General features: G+C 38.7%; 1 protein-coding gene and 1 long non-coding RNA gene across 17 annotated transcripts in view; one reads left to right on the top strand and one right to left on the bottom strand.

The window, feature by feature from the left end:
* DST (dystonin) overlaps positions 1-20,615 on the bottom strand; it is a 298,953-nt gene that overhangs the window by 269,088 nt on the left and 9,250 nt on the right. For all 16 annotated transcript variants that reach the window (XM_066994752.1, XM_066994757.1, XM_066994753.1 and 13 more), the window contains exon 3: positions 14,201-14,389. In XM_066994752.1, coding sequence (XP_066850853.1) covers positions 14,201-14,389 — 189 coding nt within the window. The remainder of the gene's footprint in view (positions 1-14,200; positions 14,390-20,615) is intronic.
* On the top strand, positions 7,135-19,381 carry LOC125184647 (uncharacterized). Its single transcript, XR_007168970.2, has 3 exons — positions 7,135-13,224; positions 14,287-14,490; positions 15,146-19,381. It is a non-coding gene; the product is annotated as an uncharacterized lncRNA (long non-coding RNA).

Raw genomic sequence — 20,615 nt, 5'->3', positions numbered from 1 at the left:
TCAGGCACATCCTTACTTAGCCTACCCTGAGACTTAACAAGGGTCAGGGCTTGACCCTGCTTAGCTGGAAGGCCCGTAGGGTCACACTCCAGCTGCTATAGCTGCTTATTTTATGCCTCCGATTATGCATTCCTTCTGCTCATTAGACTAAGGATTTATCTGTAGCCTCTGTTGTTGGTCAGGGGGAACTAGTGAATTTGCAGAATATTTATGCATCTAACAGCTTGTGCATTGAAGCCTGTTGGTCATACATAAACAAATCTAAGATGAGTTTTGTCCGCATTAGAAGTACAGGATTAAATTTAATGCATCGCCTCACCGTCAGGGCCACAGGGGGGTGCAAAATGCACGCAGTCTCCTCGCTGCTGTGTTTCAGGAGGCAGAGCGGCTGGGGCCAGACAGCATTCAGGAGAGCAGCATTCGTTGCTGCCAGTATCTCGGTTTTTCTCTGAAATCAGGTGACTTGCAGCAGCGGAGAGTCAGGCCTGCTACTGTGCTATAAAAGCACGGCAGTTTCCAGTAATGGGGATGATTTCAAAGAAGCGTTAGTATGCTTCTTGTAAAAGGGATTTGGCGAGGTATCAAGTCGTGATTTTCCTTTGAGGAGGGAAAGAAGGATCGTTTGTTGTAGGTAAGGCACTGCAGATGATCAAGTGGAAAACAGGTGAAAGATGGTGCAGCTGGAAAGCAGCGTAAGCTAACACACAGCACCATGTACCGGAGAAGCCACACCTACAGGATCTGATACCCTCCAGAACACCAGTGGGATTTGCACTGTCATTCCTCAAGGGGGAAACAGTAGCAGAGATTTACTTTAGCAGTTTTTGAATTCTGTCAGGCAATCAAGCTGGCAAAAGCAGCTAAGAGGCTGATACCGAATCATACTGGAAATGTTCTCCATCTTTATGACGTTGGAGATTGCGCTGCCAGCTGAATTCTGATAAAGCAGTAGGAGTTATCGGTATGCTGTACTTTCCCATCTTATCTTTAAGAAGGATTTCCACTGCAGTGGGTCCTTTCAGGCTGTTTTTTGGAAGCTGTTGGGAAGTAAAGCTCAACATTGCTTCGTGTTTCTGACTGAGATTAAATTCTCAGCTTAGTTAAGAGTTATTTGTACTTCATTCATACTAAACTATCTCAGAATTCCAGAAATACATTTTCTTTTCCTTCATCATGCTCACTGTGGACAATGAGTAAACATGAACAGATATAAAGAAACATGGTTTTACTGAATGTGTTTCAACAAAATTCCTCCTAATTTAGAATAACTTAGATATCAGTTGAGTATAACATGCTTTTTTTGTCTTTTAACATCCCAGATTGAATGATATTAAAGTGGATCAACTTTTGAAGTGAAATTACTTAGTAAATTTAAGACAAAATCTAGGGCAACTGAATGTTCCCATTAGTAAATCTTTACCAGTTTAACCTGATTAGATGATAATGCCATGAAGAATACAAAACATCCAATGTATGTAATCAGGCTACGTGAGCCCCTTGGGACTGTATGTTGTCAGAAATTATCAAAATTCAAAAAAGACACAGAAATGAAAGTACAAACAAGGGCAATGTAAAACCAACTATGCTGACAAAGAAAGGAAGAGAGAAAGAGAAAGAAAATCCACCAGTGGGGACTCAGTTGTATTTAATAAGTATTTTCCTTCTAGTTCTGTGCCAGTCATTTAAGAGGACATCCATGTTTGAAAGTGCCTGCACTACCGGGATATGCAAACATAACTAGTTCCTGGCTTTGTATATAAAGTTATAAAGTAGAAAAGTGGAGGGAAAATACTCTAAATACCAACCTCCTAAGCATCAAAGGTCTGGTTCTCTGTTAAACTACCTTAGTGAACAGTTAGGTTTTTCATGAAGACAAATTATTGCTTTGTAGAGGTAATTTACATTGTCTATCTTTCTTAAAGGCAAGAGGAGACGGAAATAAGCATTCAGTGTTTATTCTATCACATGCATTACATGTATTTTGAGCCTGTGATTGTATTTATAAAAGGAAATCCTGATACTTTCATAGGCTTTCAAAAAGAGATGGGTTCTTTTCTAGATGCTTGTCAGTCAACTTCTACCATTCCTCCACTTTGGAAAAAAAAAAATTAAGGAGGCAAGAAGAAAATAAGTGTGTTATTCAAGGACATGAAATTCCACAGTGCATAAAGGACTAGATCCACATATGTACTTGGATATTACAACACATTTTTCTAACTTCAAGCTAATTGGATAACCATCGAAAACTCAAGTGATGCAAAACTGAGTTTTTTGGTCAGAACTAAGTAGACAGAAAAATGTGCTCACCCAGGACAACACAGTACCTCGTTCAAGAGTTCAAGACTTCTTGGCGCAGAAAGAGAAAAAGAGTGCAGCGATCTGCATCAGAGCCATCAAGGCTCTCTGCAGGAAGAGGAAAGTGCTGGGTTATGATCCCTGCTTCCACAACTGCTTATGCAGTCTGCTTTAAGTAATAATTGGATAAAATACTGAAGTAGTCGCTGGATGAGACGTGCAATGGAGGCAAAAGAAACCACAATGCAGCTTGTGTATCGCTTCTCTCTACTACGGGGATATACTAGATATCAAGTACTTATGGTCTGAAGTGATACTGTCTTCTGTAACTTAACAAAATAACAATAAATTAGTGAATATTATGCCACAGAGATTAGAGTTTCTGTTCCATTTACTTCAGGTATTGGTGATCTCTTTCAGGAGCAACAAGTTGAGAGATGCTCCACATTTGTAATTCCCTGCTAACAGTGAGATGAGCTGAGGGTTCACATACTGCCACAGTAATCTCCACAGGTCTCAGCAATTTCTACCACTGACAATGGGCTAAGAGAAAAGTAAAGCAGAAACTTTTCTGAGTAAACTCTCTGGAATTTAAAGTATGTTGCTGTGCAGGGAAAACCTGCTTGTTTTTTTGTTTGTTTCTTTTCTTTTTCAAATTAATAGATTGGAAAGCAAGGCATACTTCATTCTGTGTAAGTAAGAAGATCTGTACACAAGTGGAGCCAAATATGTTCAGCCGAAAGTAGCTGCTTTGTGCCAAAGCCCAGTTCTCCTGAAGCACTGTTTAGTAAAACCGTGCTAATGAAAGTCTGGATTCTTTCTGAATGTAGCTTGAAAATGAATAATACCATCAGCAAGGCAGCCTTGATGTATTCCATATTTAATCCATTCCCCTATTTCTCATCCAATTCTCTACTCAATTTTTCAATATGAATTGCAGAATTTAGTCCCAAAATAGTGTATCTACATTATAGAATTAAATACTGAAAGGTACTGAAGATTTTGCAGATGGGAAAGAAATATTTAGAGCTCTGAGCATCTGGGAAGCACATGGAATAGGTATTTTAGTTGAGGTTTATGCTAAAACCATCAGCAAGACAGGAGTGTTACTCCCTTTAAAATTATCTTTTCAAAATCAATGCTTCATAGATATTAATATGGGAAGTACCTACAATGTCGCAATTTCACAGCCTCAAAATTCAGTCTCGTGAAATGCATATACCTTAGATGACTGCTGTACACAGCTGTTGCAAAAAAACCCTCTCATTTTCTAAAAATAAACTTTGTATTAACTTATAATTATATCTATCTTGCATTCATTCAGATCCTCCTAGTCTGCCAGACACAAAAGAGAATAAAGTGACAGATAAGCTTACGGTCTGAGGAGGGCACACGTAATTTTATCTGCTTACTAAGCCCACAAGACTGATCGTGCAACAGACGAAGAGTCTGGAATAAGAAATCACCTAGCCTCAAATGCTTTTCTCAGCCTTCTATACTTTTCACTGTAGATTATATACAATGCTTTAATAAAAAACAAATTACTCCAGCTGTAAAAGGTGGATCAGAGTATGAAAGCACTATGGACAGGAAAAAAAGCAAATTAAAGTTTTAAATGATTTTAGAATCTCTGATGGGCACAGGTTGTTTCAAGGGGAAAAAAAAGGAAGACTTAGAAGATTTTTTTTTTAAATGACATAATGAAAATCTAAAATAGTAGTATTGACATTCTGCTTTTAGTCATGAATGTTAAAATTCCTGACTGATAGGTTACCCTCCTCTTAGGATTAAACATTCATTTGTTCTTTTTAAGCTGTTTTAATCCAGTGTTTTAAAACAAAGTTTCATAACAGCATTCAATCAACATTTAACCATTTGAAAATATAAGTTCTTACATTACACAACAGTAGTAATACTGTTAATAATTATCAACTTGTTTTCTCTTGTAAAATCAATTTTTAGTTGCCTCATCTTATGTTTGGTTGAAAACATTCCCTGCCCAAAGCTGGATTTTCCCCAAAATTTTCAAAGACTGACTCAGAAGCCTGAGAGCAGGACTGATGAAAATATCCAGGAGGTTTTCTGAGGACTCGGGGCTTCGGAACAGATTTCAAATCTCAATATTCTTCATGCTAGACACAGACCTTTTGTCCTCCTTCTTAAAGGCTTGTCTAAATTTGCCAGTGCTAAGTCTTTAAAATATAAATATCATCTGCTAGCCTTGGCATCAGGGAGTATGAAGTAAAGCTCTTGAAAGTTTGGGTTTGATCTCACTTCTCTGACTAGAAAGCTGATCCAGAACTTACTGTTCTCTTGATTAGATGTAATTTTCTTTTAGTTGCCCCCTGAAATTCATACCTGGTCTTTAGTTTTTGTGACAACAGTGTTCATTTGCTTAAGTCTTTTTTTTGCTTCCCTGTGTATTTGTAGCCTGCAGTGTACCTCCTCTCAGTGTTTTTTGTTTTTGCTGAGCACGTCAACTTCTTTTAATCTCTTATCTGCTTGTCCCTGTCATCTAGTAGGCCTTCTCTGCAATGTTAAGTTTCACTGTTCCTAGGGCTCAGGTGACTACCAGTCTGATTTTACCAGAACTTAAAAAAAAAAAGAAAAAAAAAAGAAAAGCAAGGCCAAATTGCCAAATTTAACGTTTAAATTTATCTATACAGCTAAAATCTCTTCAGGTTGGCACTCACTGAACAAAGACTCTGAAGACTCCTACAGCTGCCGGGCCAATGCCCCACCATCACGGCCTGACCACCAAGCAAAGTCCACCCTCGCAGCCCTTCCCTCCGATGTCAGGACACCTACCATCCTCGCTGAGGAGCTGAACGGGATCCTTCCAGCCTGGAGATACGGAGACAGAACTGATCTCTCCATCTAACAGCTGCCTGCTGCGGTTGCAGGCTGATGGCAGCGTGAGCAAGAAGCATGGAGAGCAAGGGAGGGCAGGCAGCAGACCTGACAGGCGGGAGGCTGTTTCTTTTATGCTCCCGGTGATTTGCTCAGCTGTGCTCAGGCAGCAAGAGGAAGAAGCCGTATGATCTGAGCGCAGGGAGGACAAACACCGGAACCAGCACGCTGGAGGAAAGGGCTGGAGAAATACACCAGCACTGACAGCCTGAGGGACAAACACTGAGACTGGCTGACTCCAGAAATAAAGCCTAGGAGCTGGAGCTGAAGAGAAAAAGTGTTCAAGGGCAAACAGGCTGGATAAAGACTAGAGGAGAAACGGAGACGTGAGACAACTGCTGGGACAAGTAACCAACAATGCTGGAGAGAAGGGACCAGGGAGAGCTCAGGATCTGATGTGCTGGCGTGAAACTGGTATTGCCTCAGCAAACGGCTCTGAACAAGGTTCTCTGAGGAACGAGGAAGGTAGGAACTGAGGAGAGGCAAACAACAGCCAAGGAAGCTAACAAGGAGCATGCAGCCAGAGGCCACAGGGAGAGACAGAAATCAAAGAGCTGGCTGAACAAATAAGTGCCTCTGAGCATCCAGCTGACTGAGCAGGTGAGCCTGGGGATGTCACACGCAGAGGATGTGACACAGAGGAGTGATTCAAGGGCTGACAAGGCGACAGACAAGGGCTGAGGTCGGCAGAGGAGTAAGGACGGAGGAGCAAGGCTGAACAAGGAGGAGAAAGGAGCCAGTGGTGGGACAGAGGCAGGTCAGGAGCAGGCTGGAGGGGACAGGATAGAAAAATGGAAGCTTGGGAAGAATGTGCACAAAAAAAGCACGTTCCCCTAAGGGGCCTGTAGGAAAACTGGGATTTCACCTAACTCCACCACCTGAGAGCTCCTCTAGGAACACTACCTCCATCCCTTCGGTACAGATTCATGAGGAGGAATACAAACGTTGTCAGTCTCTGCCTGAGCTCCAACAACAGAAATTTCTGTGGTGTAGTTCAAGCGTCAAAACCTGCTGACGAGCCACACAACAGAGCTTTCTTTTTAAGTTTACTTTTTTTTTTCCTTCAACAGTAAGGAGTTAGACACAACGTTCCTGCTAAAGTACTGTTTTTAAGGTCAAGCACTAAAATGTTACCGCATCCCAGACTCAAAGTTCACCATGCAACTTTAATTCAGCCTTTTTTTTTTTCCTACCATGGTACAGTCATAATGATGTGGTCATATGCTATTACGTCCACAGTCTTTTTCTCCTATTTAGTATAAACAAAGAGTGATATTCACTCCATAAACAGGTGTTCAGTATTTTGTTTTGTCATCCTCTGTTCAAAGGGCAGCCCCTAAACTTATTTCACACTATTCAAATAATATGAAGAAAAAATTATTTCCTAGACTTTTTGTTGGGCTCATCACTACAGTAGTATCTCACTGCTTTGTAAGTATGAATGATCTTCCACATTACACAGGGCACAAACTGAAAGCAAGAAGACAGTTTTGATACCTAGGTCATATTGAGATACCAGGGATCTCATTTTTAGGAGTTATTAGGATTATGTATCAGTAACACGCAGACCACAGCAAACGGGGAGTTCAGTGGTGAATGGCAGTTTGAGAACTTTAGTAAACCCAACTACATGCTTTAAATCGTGCCCTTAGAAAATGGAGAATAAAAAAATGTTTTAAGCCAGTTGTTTGGCAAGTTCAGAGTGACCTTGTGCCCATCCTTCACTCTTCAAGGCAGCACTCGCTGCTTTTTATAGAAATAAAAGATCCTTTCTCTTCTCGCAATCTCCTGTTTTATTCATTTACACACTCTACAACTTCTGCAGTAGAACTCCTACACATAAGAGTCATTCTAAGAGCACTTCCATCCTGCAATGAATACAGAGTACATCCTGCGAAAAAACAGTATGCCATCATATATTTAAAGTCTATATGACAATGCAGATGCATAGTCGACTGAAGTAAAGCTGCATGGGTTACCTTAATTCCAGCATTTCCTAACATTTCAATACTTGCCTTTGCCAAACTATTCTTTTAGCATAATACCCATGTGCAATGTTATATATAAATACTAATGGATAAGGGAGTCCCTTGCTATATAAAGATGCAGTGTTTATGTGCCACAGTAGGATGTTATACAATAGAACTCTGAAGACTGACTCCTGAGGCAGCGAAGGAAGAGGAAACATCTGCATTTAGACTTTACAATTACTAGGCATCTGAGAGACAATTACTGGTCATTTTTAGTCGTGCAAACAACACCATCATAACAAAATCATAGCTGATTAATGATTTTTTTAACCTGCCTTCTGCTACTGTACAGAATTTAATAGCTGTGATCATCTACATAAAACTCATTTTGGTACTACTAAGACCACTAGCATATTTTAGCAGCTTGGGTTTACATTACCATCTTGCAAGGAAAGACACTGGGATTTAAAAAAAGAAAAATTCTGAACAGTTAAAAATTTAATTTCTCAGTGAGGCTACACTGCATACACGTAGTGTAATTTCACCATTGAACATAAAATCCCAGTTGCTATAAATCACGGCGAAAAGCAACAGTGGCAAAAAAAAGTATGAGATGTTTTTCAAGCAAAGATTTTACAGCTCTATTTCTTTGATACAACAGTTGAAGAATATTTTATCTCATTCACTTCTAATTTAGTAGAAAGTTAACTTCAGCTCCAAGGACCAATTCTGAAACCAATATAATGCAAACCCAGGTTTATCATGAAGCTGTTGCAATTTCAACAAAAATATAATCTACATTTTAGAAAGGGCAAACCACCATACCGGTGAGTGATGTCTGATAGGTGCTAATCTGACAGTAAGCACTATTTGCTATTTTTACATCAAAAGAACGTGATTGGCTATGCTGCTTTTTTCTTTTTTTTTTTCCTCTCCTCCAAGACTGTCTATGCTGCTTTCATTTTAATACAATTGTAAAAAAGAGAACAGAACACAAAGTCACGTCCTACAACAAAGACTGCTGTCTTAGCTTCATGCTGATGGTGCACTTTGACCCTCTTTCAACACCTCAGATCAAGCAGAGACTTGGTTTAAGTTCTCATCCCATTTTCACTAAATAAGAATTTGCCTTGGGAATGAAAATTGATACAGACAAAATGAAAATTGTATGGAACCAATTCAGCTATCAAGAAAAAAAACTGTCATAATACAGGACTTCGCCCACTAATGCAGGATGATTTGAAGCTGTGTATAGAAAATTAATATAGATTTGATGCTATTTTCAACCACAGAAGAATAAATGTAAGTAAATATACTCCAGACAAGCATGATCATGCCACCATAGTGGACAATTAATTCAAATGACCTTAACTTTCTGAATAAGAGTTAGCACCAAAGAAACAATTCAGGTACTCTAAATGTGGAGTTGCACAGTTACTGCTATCACTACACTTATGTCTATGAATTTTTACATACATGTATCATCAATAACTATTTTATTTCTATGTATTTTTACATACATGTATCATCAATAATTATTTTCACTACTGCAGGTAAATACTACTTCTGCACTATGTTTAACAGATTTAGTAACTCATGCATAGACGAAAATCATTAGAAAAGCAATAATCATTTCAAAACTCAAGTCTAATTCTTAACGCTTTACCATTGTGTTTTAACAACAAATATTTTTCAATTTGTAAAGTCAAAACCTTCCTGGCATACAGGAACCCACGGCAACATGCCTTTAAGAAATCCCTTCAAAACGCTAAAATACCTAGGAACTGGGCAGAAGGAATGGAAGAAACACGCAGTTGCTAGCATGCAACAGATGAGCTGCAGGGTGGAGACGGAAAAGCAGCCAAGAGGAAATCAGGAGCAAGCAACAAGAGAGGAGATCACAGAAACTAGCAGAACAGTGGGGAAATAAAGGCTTTGCACAAAAGTGTTTCAAGAGAAGACTTTATCAGTGTGGATATTTATTTGCTGTAAGAAAAGCAATAAAACGCAACAGTCCAAGAAACAGATGCGAACACTCTCTTGGTAGACATGTATATGAACAAGAAGAGGGACCTTTAAAGTCAACCTAATGCCCACTGAAGGCTTTTGATTGATTTCAGAGATGACTGGACTTCACATTTACAGTCATATATGCAAAGATCCTACACACTTAAAATAGGGGCCTAGAGGTATGTTTAAAGATGCTTAAGATGACCAGACGCTTAAGTCTTGTTAAAATCTTTCCAAATCAATCCCCCAGTAAACCCTCTCAGGTTCTTTTCAAAATCAGCTTCAGTATTCTTCAGGTATTGAAGCAAAAAATAGTCATTGCTTCATCTTCACACATTTGGTGCATTTCTTCATTGTGGCTGCACTCAAATTATCCTGAGAGAGAACACGTGTGTGTGTGCACTGTGTAACTCAGATTTGTCATACGTTCCGAGAACATTAATATAATGTTAATACAAATGCCGAAGGTGAAAGATGATATGATTATGCTCTGCCATATTTGCTTCTAAATGTGATTCACAAGAGACACAATCCAACACAAGCAGATGTCTGCAAAAGAAAGCTATGAATGTAATCTACAGATTAAATAGCTAATACTTGGAATTAACCAAATCTTGTGCAGGGTAATGAGTAATTTTTGTATGATGTCTGTGTTAGGTCACTCAAAATGACAAGTAAAGTACATTGTGATATTGGAAAAACAGTAAATAACATCAGATTAAGAACAAGTGGAAACTAGCAAAATCAGATGGACATTATTCAATGATACTTAAAAAACCACCACGTAAAAAGCCCTTCAGAACAATTTTACCCACACGAAATATTTCATCTCAAGTAACCCAAGTGTCAATTAATATAGAGACTTCTATGAATGATTTTGTATCAGACGTTTAAAAAAAATCATGTTTTTCTTAGAATATTTTAATACTGTTTTTTTCTCATAAGTTTGAAGGCTTAAACACATAAAAGCAAAAATCAGGATAGCTGAATAAGACTAGATACGACAGCTCACAGTTTCAGATACATTATAAACTGATTAACTTTGCTTTCAAGTTTGTATAATCAGACTTTTTACAGTGTAAGCTTCACTTCAGTCACGGGAGTCTCAGTGGAGCCAAATGAGGCTGCTTACATCAGTAGACTTTTTATATGTGCATCTGAAAGTGGAGGCACCAGGCTTATTTATGCCCCAGGCTCCATAGTCTCGTCTGCCACTTGTAGCAATACTGTTATGACATATGCAAGTGCAAATTTTGGTACTACATATCATCTTAAATAATCTGGGTGGCTGCATGAGTCAGGCAATTTAGAAGCCCTTCAAACTGTTTAACAATGAAGATGTCAAAAGACACTGCTTTGACAGCATCTCATTTCAGCTATGTACTTAGAAACACAGGTGAGATTAGAACTGGCAGAAGTGTATGTCTGACTGACCCCACAGCACAGAAGCCAGGTATCTTTACACAAACTCAGGGTCATCTTTTGGTTCCAGGCCATCACAGGCAAAAAAAAAATTAACAATTTACAGAGTTTTACACTCTTGCTTCAGATTGGGCCACTATGTAAAATACAGATAATATTTGCAAAACATAATAAAACCCCACCATTTTAACAGTTTAAAATTAGCCCTGGAGGAGTATTGCTAGACAGCAGCAAACTCATAACAGGATCTATTTTGCACATCCTTCTGCACCTTCAGAAAATTTAACTACCATACAGAATCAGCTACCTGTAGGTATGGCTCCTCTGACTTCCCTGAAGTCACGCTAATTTAAAGATCACAGTCGTGCTTCTCAAGAGTCCTCCATTGTGTTCAAAAATTCAAAGCACATTTCAGTAATAGAGATCTGTACTCTCCTTGGTGTGAAGTTGACATAAAGTGTCACCTATACGGAATGTCAGCACAAATAACGCAGCTACCAATGAGGAGAAGACCTACAGGGCATGAGATTTAACACCGTGTCATAGAAGAGGTAAGCTACACAACATTATGCTGATGTTGCACTGCAGTAAGATGAATGAAATGAAGTTGAAAGGGTATGAACTCTGTCTTGTAAGGATCACTTTTTGGCCAAAATGTATTTAACAGCTTCATTAATGTCCTGGAAAGTATAAAAAATAATAAGAATTTCAGAAGAAACTAATGCTCTATTTCTGCAAGCATCTGCTCATGTAGATTTTCAAAGAGAAAATTGTATTCAGTGGGATTACTCCCATACACACAATTACACCTAGTTTAGTTCTGACACGATACTGGAAAGATCTCAGATTACTACACAGGAAGTGAGAAATAATCCAGGCAAATTGAGATAATTATAGTCATGGCTAGGAAACTGCAAAAACAAGATTTAGATACAATAATATCAAGTAAATACAAAATAGCCTGAAATAGCAGGAATACCTAGCATCTAAACATCCAACAGAAAATTTAAAGAAATATCTGAAAAATGTTTCAGTGTATAACTTAACACAGCAGCAAAACAGGCTAACATACTTTAAGGCTAATTAAGCAAAAATTTCCTGGACTAAAGAAACATCTTCCCATAAGGCTGTTTCATAATTGCTTTGGAAATACCCTTCTCTCTCTGCAAAATATAGGGATGAAAAAGCAGAAATAGACAAAAAGCAACACAATCAGAAAGATAAATGTTTTCTGAGGAGAAATTATATCTTTTGATTAGCAGACATCATACATCATTTTTTCAAGCAATGACTAAGCAGGATATAGCCATATCTGCCTACAAATAGTTCCATAGTGTAAACATCAAGGCAACAGATGATTTATTTAAAGTGGCTCAAGTGGGTAGAGCTAGGAATAACAGGAAAAAATAATGAGGAAAAAATATGCAGGCTAACAAGAGCATTTCTGGCACTGAGTCACATAAAATTGTGCAAAGGCAAGGGCCAAAAGTCTCATATTCGAGATGTCAAGACAAAGCTGAACAAAGCCGTGCTGAACTGAGGGATGGATGACACTGTGATTCTGAGAAACTTTGCAATACTGCAGAGATTTGTCATGGCATGAACCTTACTCACACTATCACCATGACGTTAATAATACATTGAGAATAACTTAAAATGTCCATAAGGAATGAAATCAGTAACTTATGTTTTCTGGATCATAGTCTAATAAAGATAATGATATATTCTTTTTTGTATGATGTGAGTTCATCAAGGCTTTAGAACGAAACGCTATCGGAAGAACTGTATAACACTGCGTAAGAGATGTACTGCAAAAGCAATTTCCAGATAGTGACATAACGCTGACAGCTCTGAGAGAAGTTTTCTCTAAATCTGGGATTTATTATTGTTTCGGTGCTAGGTCTTGTCAAATACAGCGTAGACCCATGAATCAATATGAAACTGAAGTTATACAGTAACTTTCCAGGCTTTCTGTTCTTTATCTTTGCCGGTCCTGAAGTCTCCGACGTGTTTGATTTAGGGGAAAAGCAGGGCTTTGTTAGCCTCACTAAGCCACTCTTCAGAGCCTGTTCTGCTGCCTAAACCATTTCCACAGTTTTAGCTCTGTAATTTAGCACCACTTGTTGCTTTTTTTCCCCATTCTGGTAGTCAGCAGCAGCTGGAAATAACCGCAGCAGGTACAGGTGAGCCTACCTTCAGCACAGGCCTACCATGGAAGAAAATTAAGAAGAATCACACAAAAAAGAGAATGCAAAAAACAGGGGTGGAGTGGAAAATAGTAAAGGAGATGGAAGAGAGGAAAGAAGGACAACAAAGGAAAGGATGATAAGCAAGTAATGAACAGACAAGAGCATGGTTAGAGGCCGGAGGCCTAACAAGAACAACGGAGTCAGACAAAGCAGTCTGGACAGCAAGGTCGGATGGGAGTGAAAGGACACAGCAGAGAGGCAAAGGAACATGTTTTAAGAAGAGGAAAAGACAAATCAGCCAGATCAAACTGCACAATAAGAACAGCAGCAGAGTAAAACAAATAACGGAGAAGCAGAAGCATGAGAGAACAGAGAAAACTGGGGAGCAGCAAAGTGAAAGCAGAAAAACTAAGTGCATCAGGTAACAGGTAACAATTCTGGCTGGCGTCTGCAGCTCTGGCTTTCTTTTCTAGGCAGAAGTTTCTTGCTCTCGCAAACAACGTATTTCCACCAGGGAATGCTCTTTTTCAAACCAACTTCAGACCTTACTGATAATTCTTGGTGCTGAGTTAACAGAAATCCAGGAAGGTTCAGTTAGGCTGGTGCAACCTTGAGACAATCTTTTTTATGGTATGCTCAATGGTTACCTTTTTAATAATACTGGCTTAATGTAGTAGTAGTAGTAGTTCTTGAAGCAGTACTTGAAGTAGTTCAAGCCCCTTAACATTGGTACAGATAGGTTAGTCAGCAAATGCATCAAAGCGGTGAACTCTCATTAAAAAGAGAAATGCATTATGTCTGCAGGAAGTAACTTTATATGCATTCACATTAGGAACTGTACAAATGTTTCAATGAATAGTCATATTTCGTCACTAAAAGTAGGACGTCAATATTAAAAGAACTGTGTATATATAGATCTAGCTGAAGAGCAAAGAGCAATTACAATTCAATTCAATTTTTGTTGAGCAGAAAGATTGTAAAGACTGTATAAAGCAGAAGAGACCTCAAAAATTGTATGCAGTAATGAGATTTAATATAAATTGGGTTCAGTACGTAGAATCTCTGATAAATCTGGGTGAGGAATTTCAATAATGTGTGCTATAAAAATCTGTTAAATAATACCAGTGTAAAACTATCAAATGAAATATATGAATATTGACTATTGACTGAACATTAAATCAAAATCAAAGTTGAAAAAACCCTCTTCAAAATTGGATTTTTTAGAGTTACAAATCAATGTTAAATATAGCCTAACCCACTTATACCTAGATTCACTGAATATGAAAACTGAAAAGCTTTTTAAAATTGAGGAACAGCATATGGATGGCCCAAAAATCAGAATTATATTACATGCCTCTATAATATACTTTCAGTGCTACTTATCCCTAAAGGTAGAATACTTACAGGTTTTCGAGTTGGGGTAACTTGAACAGAATGATAGAATTCTGGTTGTACTCGGCTGCTTTTCTTGATTTTCCTTTTTCTTACAGAGGTTTCCTGCTCGCTTAGGTGGTGAGCTTCCACTAGAGGTTGTGTTTCCTCAAGGCGAGGTGCTACGCGTCTTCTGGCATGACGAGGACTTGATCTAAAGCCCTGTAACCAAAAAAGCAGTCATCATGTTTGACACCTCACAGAACGGAGCCACGTAACAACAGAGAAATCACAGAGGACCTTAACGATTACAAGGACTTGAGGTACAAGCATGCTCATCTTAAATTAGTATAATGCCCATATATAACAATATGCATGTAACAATAAAGAGATGGTGTCAAGTGCTGCAAATGACACATTTATTTTATACTTCTCAGTTATGTATATTATTGACACAGCTAGTAGCAGTAACTCCTGTGGCTTTTCTTTATAAGCCCACACTCTTAGTTGTAACTGAATAGTTATAATCTAAAATTTATAATTAAAATTTTCCAGGTTCATTCACTGCCTCAAGAGAAATTGTTTTAGGGAGTATGAGCAGAAAATACCCATTTTCTTTTCTGAGAATTAAAGTGAAATCAGTAGCTAGCAACACAACGATGACTAACTGTTCCTGTTAAGAGTCCTGATGCTGCTAGATCTGGGGGGAGACCTTGCCATTTGGAATAAAATAATTAAGAGAGACATCTGTCTTTTGCTATTGTCTGGGAAATGCATGCATAGTTGGCCAAAATAATAATCTCAGGAAAAGCTGCCCTTCACAAATGCTTTATAGAGGTTTGCTGTGAAAACCTCTGAACATCATCCAGAACCTCTCAGCCTTACAGAATTTCATTTACTTAATGGCAACAAGCACAATGCATGCCCTGTATTGCTACCTGCAGAGCATTTACACAGAGCATTTTCTCATTTCACTAGGTTCCCTCTGCACCAATCACCACGAGCATGCAGGAGCCTGCCATGCGTCATCTGTACTGAACGCAATGTTGGTTGATATTAAACCTGGCCAGGTTGTAAATAAGAGTTTCATTTTCTTGGTCCTATCAGCTTTCAGAATAAATGGGCCAAACCTACGTCCTTGGTGACAGTCTGCAGTTCAAGGGCTCCATTCCCTTTCAAAATCAAGAATAGAAGCAACAGTTCCTATTTTTCTACTTTCTTTTTCCTTACACTAAAATATTTCCACCAAAGTCTGTTTTCAGCAATGACTGGATCAGAAATGACTGATCCATATAAACAATGCAACTGTTACAAATAGAGATTTTAGCTAAAACTGAAGCCATCTATGCTGTGAATTTCAATGTCCTGAGCTCCAGCCAGTTGAAAAGTAGGGGAAGCAATACATTTCCTTGTAAACCTGATGTTTTTTTTTTCCCCTTCCTTTTTTTATTTTTTAATTAGGAAATCAGCATACAAAAACTATGCTCAAATGTTGTTATGGTCATAGATTGAAGTAATCAAAAGTCAGCTGCATAGCTCCCTGTGCAAATTGGATTTATTCGTCTAATGTTCATGCCACTGCAAGTGGAGAGAGATGCAGTCTATTCTGGGCACTACAAGAGACAGGCAGTTGGTTTAGTTCTTTAAAGGTATGCTCTATCAAGTAACAGCCAAAACACACAAACACATTTACGTACACATGCCAGTAGCTACTACAGATGTATACAGCATGCAACATGATGTGAAAAGGCTGAAGTGCTAAGATGAAGCATCAGAGCTTGTATGCTGATCTAACTTCTTGTAGCAACATTCGGCTTCTGGACAGGAATGGAATCCAGCTCTATTTAGTCCATGCAAGAGGTTAAGTTCATATACGTGCTGAATTAAGGCTATGAAACACACATGATGAAAAGATACAACCAAAACTTCCTGAATCCTGATATACAATCCCTCCTTATACCACTGAAGCAAGAGAGCTGTTCAGGCTGTATGTAGGACCCAACTTTGATTCCCAGTATCCTTCATGGATGCAGGACCTTGCCCATATCAGCCAAGACAAGCAGCAGGAAAGCTCCTGCAGCCAACAGACCTGCGGAAGATCTAGGAACATCTCTAAACATTCAAAGATGTAAATCTGTGAGATGCTCCATCATACTACTGCAATGGGAAAAGCTGTTGCCCCTTTTTCTCTACACACTGTGAACAGATACTCACAGTACATATCCATGGTACGAAGACATTCAGGATAACAGGGAAAAATACAACTACTCTTACAGAGCTTACTTGTTGCAAAAAAAAAAAATATGAAAAAATGTTAGCGTGCATCAGGGATTATTCCATAGTAAAAGAAAATCCTCTTTTAGAGACCAAAATACCCAGCAAATCTATTTTGATTTTCTAAATGTTAAACAGATTGTGATTCATTCACACATAATGGCTACTGGGTGAAGCCTGGTTACATACGCAACACTTCAGATGCTCCCCTACCACACTCCCATCCCCATTAGCTAGATAAAACTCTTTGGGAAAGTATGTTTACGTAACAGAAGAATTTGGTGGAAGCTAAGCAGCTCTAAAAGTGCTTAGAGACACATGCCAAATAGGGATTTATGTATGTGGGTCTCTCACTGAATGACTTCACTTCAAAATACTTCAGGGTTTACTAATTGAGTATTGTGCTTCAGTTCTGAAAAGTCACTTGTGACTTCCAGAAAAGTCTGTTTATGGACAGTACTTCTCCGTTGCATTTTCTAGATTTTTTTCTGTTTTGCTGTTTATTACTAGCGAGAAAATGGGATCTTTATCTCTTTAAGAGCTCATCTGCTTCTACTGCTGCAGCTTATTCTTTACTTGAAGTCATAATCTGTCTGCAGTATCACAAATGGTCGCTCTGGAGAGGATTATAATGCGATAAAGGCCGAGGATCATGATTTCAGGTGGAAAATTAATTCCTTATCAACAAAGATAATGTTACGAGGGCAGAGTCCTTAGGCCAAAACCTGAAATGCTTACTCATTTCTGCAACGAGACTTTGCCAGAGCAAAAACCCAAATCTGGAAGATTTCAAAATCTGGCAATCAAAAATGCAGAAATGACTCAAAAATGATGTAATGCATGGGAGCCGCTACTCCCAGGCTCAGTGCAAAACCAGAGCAGCCAGTGATGCCTTCAACAGCTAAACGAACAGATGCTCAGCGCGTCACCTGCATTTCTTACCCTTCAGTTGAACCCAAAGTTGAAAATAGTTGAAAACTTGTCATACTAACATAGCAATCAAAATTAAAAAAAAATAAAAATACAGTGAAAATAACAAAAGTATCTGTGCAGTGAGACAGAGCTCACACAGGAGAGCAGAAAAGTAATACAAAATATTCAGGGGGACACACAGTACACCATCTGACACCAAATCACTGAGGAAATGCTAGAGATCTTAAGATCAACCAGGCAATACGAGGCTGCTGTAACACCGATAAGCAACTGGTAGTTTCGGGTGTCGTGTGAATGCTGTGTCACTGGACAGTGACAAACCTTTTCTCGTTCTTTGCGTTGAGAGTGAGCTGTTCCTAGACCCTGCTGCCTGACTCATTTTTTATCCCTACAAAATTACGACACAACAAACCGAACAAGTACAACTTCAAATTCACATTTGTGTTGTGTTTTTTTTAACTCTCTTTTCTTCTAAATACTAAAATAACCACACAAAGGGCATAGATTTACACCACAGGATATTCTTCCTTAAAGAACTCAAATGACCACCAGAACCAGTTTTAGGTATCACAGAGGAAGACAAGAAACAAGAACGATTTGGGATTATCTTCTCTCCAAAATCTCTCATGCTCATCCTTCTGGTTAAATCCCTCAAGGGAGCATTTCTGCCTCTGGAAGGAGGCTAGGAAGATCTGCCTTTTAGCTGAACTTTGTGAATTAATCCTTTTATGTCTTCTCTACAAGTTGTTTTTTTCTGGAATGAAGTGTGGTAATATTGAATAGACCTTTTGTGCCCGTCTTTTCATCCTACCCAGTGATGAATGCTCCAAATCTGGGCACCGCGTTCCAGCGTGCACAACCGACTGGTTGTGTAAAATGAATTCCACAGCAAGATGCTCAGTTTAAAATAAATAAATAAATAAATCTTCTTATCCTGCCAAATTTTAGCTTCACACCTCTGATTCAGTGCCTGACTTGTGTACAGAAACACAGTGTGGGATCCCTCTCAGCAGAGCTCCCCGGGCTCCCTTTGGAGCCAGCAGGTCAGAAGAACGGCCACTGCTCCCCTCCGCTGGCCATAAAGGCAGCCCAGGCTGACTGCTTCGCTCTCAGACAATCGATGCTGCAAGCGTCCAGAATTAGACCGGACGGATCTGACCTATGATGATCACACGAAGGGTGCAGTCTGCCTTCTACATGATATTCATCTTCCCATATATTTTTCCTCTCTCTACATGAAATAATTCCACTCCCTTGCACCGCTTTTTTTGTCTGAGATTTTTACACGTACTTATTCACAGACATAATCCTTGCTGGATCCCCATTCAGCACTGTGTTCTTATAAATTAGTATTACTGATGTAAATATAATAGTACTGTGTGATTTTCTATTCTGTTTAAATATTTCCCATTCCATCTTGTTTTTTGATCAAGCTATACATCCAACAAAGCTCATCACTGAATTATCAAGAGTAATTCAAAAGGCTCTTTCTGGAGACCATAAACTTAAAACTTTATTATAAAGTGTATACATCACTTTTTCCTGTAATATGCCCAGCATTCCATTTATTAACATTGAACAGCGCATGTATTCATTTGTCCTGTTCCTCAGAATTTCTTTGGTGTGCTCTGGTGTTTGACAACCAAGTATGTGACACACTGCAGGCTTTGTCAGGCCACTGCCTATTCCCCCTATTTCCATTACAAGACCATTAATACAGAAAAAAAAAATAATTGAAACTTTCTAAACAACTTGTTTAATTTTTGCTTTTATTTATATTTATTTACAGATGGGGACATTTTGGATAATGTGGTAAACCTTTTTCTCTCTTTTCTCTTTCTTTATTTTTCTGTATCTCTTTTTAGTTCTTCAGCTGCTACTTTAATAGAGCCATATGAATACAGCAGTGCTATCTCATGAGTGCGTTATTGCTTTGGTGACTTGAATCTTTGACTGCTCCATTCCTTTGATGTGCTATTCTGTAATTCACCAGATCCTTTTTCCCTCTATGCTAGTTTTTTTTTTTTTTTTTTTTTACTATCCCTACTGCTTTCATCATGTTATCTGCTATTTTTATGCTTGATAAAAAAAAATTACTGATCCTTCATTTTTTCCCAATCTGTACTTTATGCAAAATATATCAAGAGTCTGAGTTCTTGTAACCCCATCTTTCCAACAGGTATGTGTTTTCAGAGTCACCAGGCATTAAGAGAAATCCGAGTGCTTTACAGGAAGTCCAGCTGCGTTAACTTCAGCAGACACTGGACTGTGACCCAGTTTACCTTCTGGCAGAGCTTCAGTAAACTGCAGAAAAACTGCTAGTCAGCAGTAAGCAGCTTTTCATAGCAGGAATGACAACACAACTCAACTGTATTGGCAAATGCCTTTACAGATTTTTGAGTGAGTTCCTTAGATAAATGCACTTTAGCAAGTACGCTAATGAACATCAAAACCAAAGGAAGCTCAGATAGGATATCCAGCCTTGAGTGCTTGCTTTTTTTTTTTGACAGTGGCTGCGTGTGCATGAGAATTGTCATCTATTACCCTTGTCAATTAATGGCCTCAGGAAACAGTCTTTGAATTGTCAGTTACCGTCTGCTTAAAGCTTGGAAACTTTCATGTATATGCAACCTCCAACATCTCGCGGCCTGGAGACATCAGTATGCACAGCACCAGAGCCCCTCTCAAGATGCCAGAGTTTTGATCTGTTTGCAGACAGGCTAAAATAGAACCCAACCCTATAGCTGACCTGGCTACTGGAACTCAAAAAGCAGGTTTAATTAAACATTAAATCAATTTATTGTATTAAATTCCCCTGCAGGCTGAGAGAGAGAGCTTTGGAGAATATTTCTGCTTCACCTACATACGTATGTTTATATGCATCTGTGTTGTAAGACCACCTTTAACTTTGAAAGTGACCAAGACTGTGTTATTTCCCTTCTTCTCCCATAGTTACTTCCACGTCAAATATCCTCAGTTTACAAACTAATAAAGAAACAAAACAGAACAACAACAACAAAAAGGGTAACTATTTAATTGCCAGTCCTGAAAATTCAACTCAAAATCCAGGATTTAAACTAAGTCCTCCAAACTAGTAATACAGCTTGTCTAACAATAAAGACTGCTAATTAAGGCTGGGTCTTCGTTTTCTATAGCAGAAAGACGGCCTGCTTTCACTCAGCATATTACCTCACAAACACACACAGAGGGAGCAATGGTATTTGCTCATTCTTGGTTCTAA

Source organism: Anser cygnoides, chromosome 3, assembly GCF_040182565.1.
Source record: "Anser cygnoides isolate HZ-2024a breed goose chromosome 3, Taihu_goose_T2T_genome, whole genome shotgun sequence".
In the NCBI taxonomy this organism is placed as follows: domain Eukaryota; kingdom Metazoa; phylum Chordata; class Aves; order Anseriformes; family Anatidae; genus Anser; species Anser cygnoides.
The sequence above is the reverse complement of the archived record's forward strand: the minus strand, read 5'-3'. Positions and strand labels throughout refer to the sequence as shown.